We start from the raw sequence: 6,000 nt of genomic DNA, 5'->3' as shown, positions 1-6,000 counted from the left end.
TAGAAAGTCCCTTCTGTCTATTCCTAATCATAGGATTGCACTGTAGCTGATTTAGGGCTAGAACCCACCCTACCTATGTGGCTCCTAGCCCCATCCCTCATCGCCTCTTGAAATACTCAAGCTGAAAATTTAGTGATCTGAATTTGATAGCAACATCAGCAGTCAGACAAAAGCAAACGCAAATTCTCTCTAGAGGAATATTTTAAACTCAGGTCTTAAAAATTTCCAGAGATAAAATTCCAAGGAACATAGGCGTAGTAAAGAAGCCATCCTGAGTAAAAGAAAAACAAACAAACAACAGAATCAGACCCACCAAACACATGATTTGGAAATCTCAAATATAGACTATAAAACAGGTTTCTTAACTATTTAAAGAAATGAAGGAGGATATTGAGTGTATGATGAAGGAACAAGATATTATTCAAAATAACAAGGCAGATATGAAGAAAAAAGAACTCTCAAACTGAAAACGTAATAATTGAATTTAGCAAACTCAGTGGAATTGAAAACCTGAAAGCTGACAAATTGGCAGTTGGCACTCTGACTCAAAATCAACCCTGGAGACCCCACAGAAGGGAGAGGGTCTTAAGGGTCTGAGGACGGAACAGAACAAATCTAAACCATCTCAGAGAACGAAGGCTGTCATGGACTAAATGTCTGTGTGTGTGTGTGATTTGGGACAGGGCGGTTAAGGACGGGCTTTGCAGCAGCCCGTTGTGGATGGTGGTTGGGCACAGCAGGGGGAGGATGTATAGGGGTAGAGTTTTTAGGTTCTGCTTTGGCTCTCCCCCAAATTAACTGTCCCACAGACACAGTTTTCATCACTGGGTGAACAGATCACTAAAATACGGTGGGTGTACATTACTGAATACTATGCAGCAGTTAGAAGCAATAGATTAAATATACAAAGCAATGTAGATGTATTCTTAAAAACATACAGCTTAGTAAGAAAACTGAGAATAATATGATTTATAGAAAATACATTTATGTAAATTAAAAACATATGCACCCAGGATAATAATATATGTTTTATAAAAACATACACAAATAAAAGGATGCACATCGAACACATTAGAATGTTTGCCTATGATGGGAAGAGTTATGATGGTTGGAATTAGAGATAAAATAGAATAAGTAAATAAAGTCAGAGAGGCCTTGCTTGGACCAATTATCATTGTGTACCATGAATTAAGGTGTATAAGGAGTATGATTACTCAATTTTATGAACCTAAGGCTAAAATAAAAAGAAGGAAGAAACAAATTCAATGGATAAGTTAAAGAGCAGATTAGATACATTGAATGGAGAATAAACCAGAAGAGAGATCTAAAGAAATTACCTAGAATGTAAATTGGAGAAAGACAAATATGAGGAGAAAAGGTCAAAGAGCATGGAGTATAGAGTGAGAGGATCTAAAACAGAGCCTGAGAGAGGTACTATTCAGAGATAATGGTTGAGAATATCCCACACTTGATGAAAGACACACATTCTCAGACCCAAGAAGCACCATGAGGTGCAACCAGGATAAACAGGCAGAAACTAAGAACATCAAAGGCAAAGAGAACACGTTAGAGCTGTCAGAGCGAAAAGGCAGACTACCGACTGAATAATTAAACGGACCAAAGGCTACTAACCTCCTGGTAACAACAATGGAAGCCTTAAGAACATGCAATGTCTTCAAAGCGCTGTGAGGAAATGACTGTTACCCTAGACTTGTGCATCTAGTGAAATCATCTTTGAAGAACAAGGGCAAAAATGAAAACATTGTCAATCAAGCAAAACCAGAATTTAGACCAATAGACCTTCACTAAGGAACCTTTAGAGCACGTACTTTGGGATGCAGAAAATAAACGCTGGAAAATCTATTTACTTATTAAGTATAGTGAGCATTTTATAACGTTATGTTAAAAATTCAGTTTCCTTTTTAAAAAACAATAGCACATTTCTGAAATATTAGAAGTTCCAACTAATGCAGCATGAATTAACTGGTTTTTATTACCTACTTTGCTTGTTTATATACAGCAGCATCATTTATGTCAGATGCCAGACAATCACTGGGTAATCTGATATTAGAAATCTTTGAATCATCGACACAATGCTGCATTATGGCATGTGAAATTATACTGCATTACATAATGTTGTAATTCAAAATAATACAAGTAAACTCCAAGTCCAAAAGGTGAGGTGTTGAGAACAAATATTGCTATCTAGTTTCTCAGTTTATATAAGTGGAAGCATTTAGGAGAGAGTTAATTGCAATGCTAGCATAACCTTTATAGTTTATACTAAAGCCAAATGCTACAATCAATCCTGTAATGATTTCAACATTTCCTCCTACAATAAACCTAATACTAATGTCTAGGGCAATTGCTGAATATATAATAGGTTTTGTGTGTTCTTATACATTAAATCTTAGCAGTATCTAACTTGAATAGCAGTGTTCTTATATAACAAGAAATTTTGTTCTATTGAACTATAGTATACAAAGTAATAAAGAACATTTATGGCTGATTAAATATTGAAGTGAAGTTGAAGCATTTAATCTACTGCAAAACTCATTTAATGCAAACGTAGCCTGGCAATATAGATATTATTGATATTATACTTGAAGGGAACATTTCATCCAGTGCATCTCATGGAAATTTAATTTCCTTCTTCTCTGAGAACTTGGAATTTGTTAGACTGTGTCCATTTCCAGCACAAATTTCCAGTAGCACATAAAGTGCATTTTTATTATTAGAAAAGAATTTGAGTGACAAACCCCACAGTGCCACATCTATTGATGTGAAGGCACATTTACTATGACAGGTGAAAATCACAATATGTAGAAACTTAAAAAAAAACTATTTTAAGTTTATCATCATGTTGATTTTGGTGTCCATTTTCATGCCATCATCCTGTTTTATTTTATGATGGATTTTGCTTTTGCAAAGCAATTACATTTGCAGAAATTAAAACCACATAGATGAGCTGAGGACATTTAGGTTAGTTTTGATGGATTTCTTTTCTTTCCTTGAGCTTCTTTAAGTTTTTACTTTGTACCTAAATGAAACATCAGAATCCGGATGCTGAATACCAAACAAAAGGCGGCTGCGGTTTAGTTCGATAGGTTTTTGGTCCATTATTTCTAAATCAAAATAAGTTAAAAGTACAACTAACAATTGCTTTATTTCCATAATTGCCAAAAATCGGCCTGGACATTTGCTGGCTCCAAATCCAAATGGCAATAGGTAATATTTCAGCTTCTTCCCTCCTTTGAAAAAGGTAGTTTTCTTCTTACCGTCTTCTACAAAACGATCAAATCTAAACTCCTGCAAAGAAGAATAAAGAGAGTTAAAATTAAAAATTTACGTGAAATAGCTGGAGTGCAGGTCCACAAAGTTGCCAGCTCTCCTTGCCTGTCTTAAACGGCTCCTTTTAATCCAGCAAACAGCAGAAAGTAAAACTTGACTGAGGGCGAATGCTTTCAGGAAATTACTTCTCCCGTATCAAAGTGAAACCCAAACACCTATATGACTTTTCTTCCCAATTCACATTTCTTTCCTACACTGTTTCCTAAGTAGAGAGGCAGTACCTCTATTTTTGCTACTGGCACTTGATATACCAGTGTTGGGAGGAAGGTAAGGGCTCCTGCTCTGCCACCACGGTTACTACGGAACAATGAAGCCGACCGGCCACAGAGGCTGCCTAACTGAGGAGCCCTAATAAGCCTGTGTCTATCCCTTCCCAGTTGGCTACTGATGCACGAGAACTATGAGTTTGGGGTTCCGTGCTTACGTTTGGATTAAACAGATATAAAATAATAACATTCACATAATGCACTAGAGAGGGATTAAGCCCACAAAGTTGGTCTTGCTTGTTTTGTGATGTTGTACTGAATTTCTCCTATGACAGTTCCACTAGAATGAACTCTCTTTGGGTTAACTCTAGGCTGGCAGGTGTTTCTGATATGTTTTCATAAACGAGTTATATTTCTTGTTACTGAAAATGATGGGACTGGTTTTTCTAGGGGGTTTGGTCCGCCATCTTAATTTACTCTCACTTGAGTTTCCGAGAGGACACTGAGTGACCTTATTTCAGCCCATGGTGAATTAAATCACTGATTAAATTAATGCACGTGGCATGCATGAAAAAGACCAAGTAGTTCCTGGACTTGGTGCTCATTAGCATTAGACCTGCTCAGCACACAACTTTGATAAACTACATGAAGTCAAAGGCAAAGAAGCAGGTCACATCAAAAGCATTTCAGCTTTCAGCAAACACCTTACAATATGTGGAAAAATTCTGAATCCATGACAAATGATCTAATTTTTTCACTCAGTGCCAGTATTAATGCCTGCAAAATCATTTCCTTTAAAAGTATTGGGTTTATCTTCATTTATCTAGGATACTTATTTTGATAAATATCCAAGCTTAGAAAACACACTTTGTGTAGTTTCTATTGTCCCCTCCAACTTGCAAGTTGATGAAATCATAATGGGAAAATTAATCTGCATTAGAACACAAGTGTATTCTCCCACAGACAGTTCTGGGATGAATCTGAATAGGCTCTAAACAGTGCTCAACTAAAAGTATCTGTTCATTTCTGTAGTAATGGATAAGGACACTCTTTGTTCACATACACTTTGTTACTGGAGATAAGAGTTACAATATGGCACTCTCTCCTGGTGATCTTTTTCCATTCTGGGGACCAGGCCTGCTTGCTTGATTTCAGTACTGCCTCCTCTTTCTCACTGACCAATCAGAGGAGACCAGGACTCTTCCCAAGAGTTGCTTGCTTAGGTCAAATCAGTGTAAGTCAACTTACAATAAGTCAGGAACTTGCATGGCTTTCTTGAACTTCTTCGTGAAAGCAATGTGCTGCCCTCTGAGAGGCCATAGTGATAAACGCATCATGCTCCCTCTTCCCTGTAACTTTCACTTAGTGTTTACATTTCCTCAAATTTCTTGTCAATCATAATGTCACTCCTCCAGTTTTCCATATTTAATTTCCTCATAATAAACATCTGAGAAGTTCCTATTTAGTTATTTACAGTAAGAAACCAGAATAGAAAAGCCCAACTTCTTTTGCTCTGTGATGACCACAAACCTCAAAAAGCATAAGGGCATAAATATATTCTTGAATTAAAATTTATTTTCAATTTGTTTTCCATTGCCAGGGCATGGAGAACCCGAGCAGGAACCAGTGTTAGGAAGGGCTTGTGGCAGCTGCTAGGGATATAGTTTGGTTTTAGCCAAAAAGATAAGGGAGATAATAGTCTCACCCCTGAGATTTTGGGGTCACAGTGACATAGAACAAAGGGTTAGGAAGCTCAAGATGCACACATTCATTTGGAACAACTTAAATACAGGATTTGTCATGTCGACTTAAACTCTTTGCAGTAATCATAATAGCTCGGTGCTTCACAATTAAAGAGAGTCAATTAAATGCAATATTATTAAACAGATGAGAATAGAGAAATCGTAAACACTGAAATTCCCCATAGCTCCTCTAAGGACTGTTGTGGTTGACTCCTCAATATCTTTATTCTGCATAAGATTTGTCTGGGCACCAATCATGGTCATCACATTGCTCTGGCCTCTGCCTGATTTAGGATAGGGGTGTGAACCAATCTCCTCAGTGATACAGGGGAAAAGTCTGTGGGGACATCTGGAAGAAGTTGCAGTCTTGTGAAGAAAGAAAAACAAAAAGAAATGGTTCCTTACTCTTCCTCATCTGGGTCTACTCATATGTGAATATGATACCTGCCACTGCTGCAGCCATCCTGCCACCAGGCTGAAGATGGAGCAAACCCACAGGAGAGGGTACAGCCAACAAGTCCCAGGAGACTGGAGTTGTCACACTCTTACTTATCTCTGTATTTTCAAAGCCCCCAACACAGGGCTACGCATATAGCAGAGGTTCCATATATGTTTGTTGAATTATTGAATAAATACATGACAATAAAGTATATTTTAAAAGCAATCTTCACGGTTTTTTTTTTTGTTGAGGAAGACTGGCC

At 37.3% G+C, this 6,000-nt stretch overlaps 1 protein-coding gene across 1 annotated transcript in view; it reads right to left on the bottom strand.

Moving 5' to 3' along the window:
- The window catches only part of CYP7B1 (cytochrome P450 family 7 subfamily B member 1), a 175,351-nt gene that overhangs the window by 2,214 nt on the left and 167,137 nt on the right, over positions 1–6,000 (bottom strand). Inside the window, exon 6 of the mRNA XM_005613155.4 lies at positions 1–3,309. This exon is cut by the window's left edge and continues 2,214 nt beyond it. Coding sequence (XP_005613212.1) covers positions 3,022–3,309 — 288 coding nt within the window. The 3' untranslated portion in view covers positions 1–3,021. The remainder of the gene's footprint in view (positions 3,310–6,000) is intronic.

The sequence above is a fragment of the Equus caballus genome, chromosome 9 (genome assembly GCF_041296265.1).
Source record: "Equus caballus isolate H_3958 breed thoroughbred chromosome 9, TB-T2T, whole genome shotgun sequence".
Lineage (NCBI taxonomy): Eukaryota > Metazoa > Chordata > Mammalia > Perissodactyla > Equidae > Equus > Equus caballus.
This window is presented reverse-complemented; position numbering and strand designations above follow the sequence as displayed.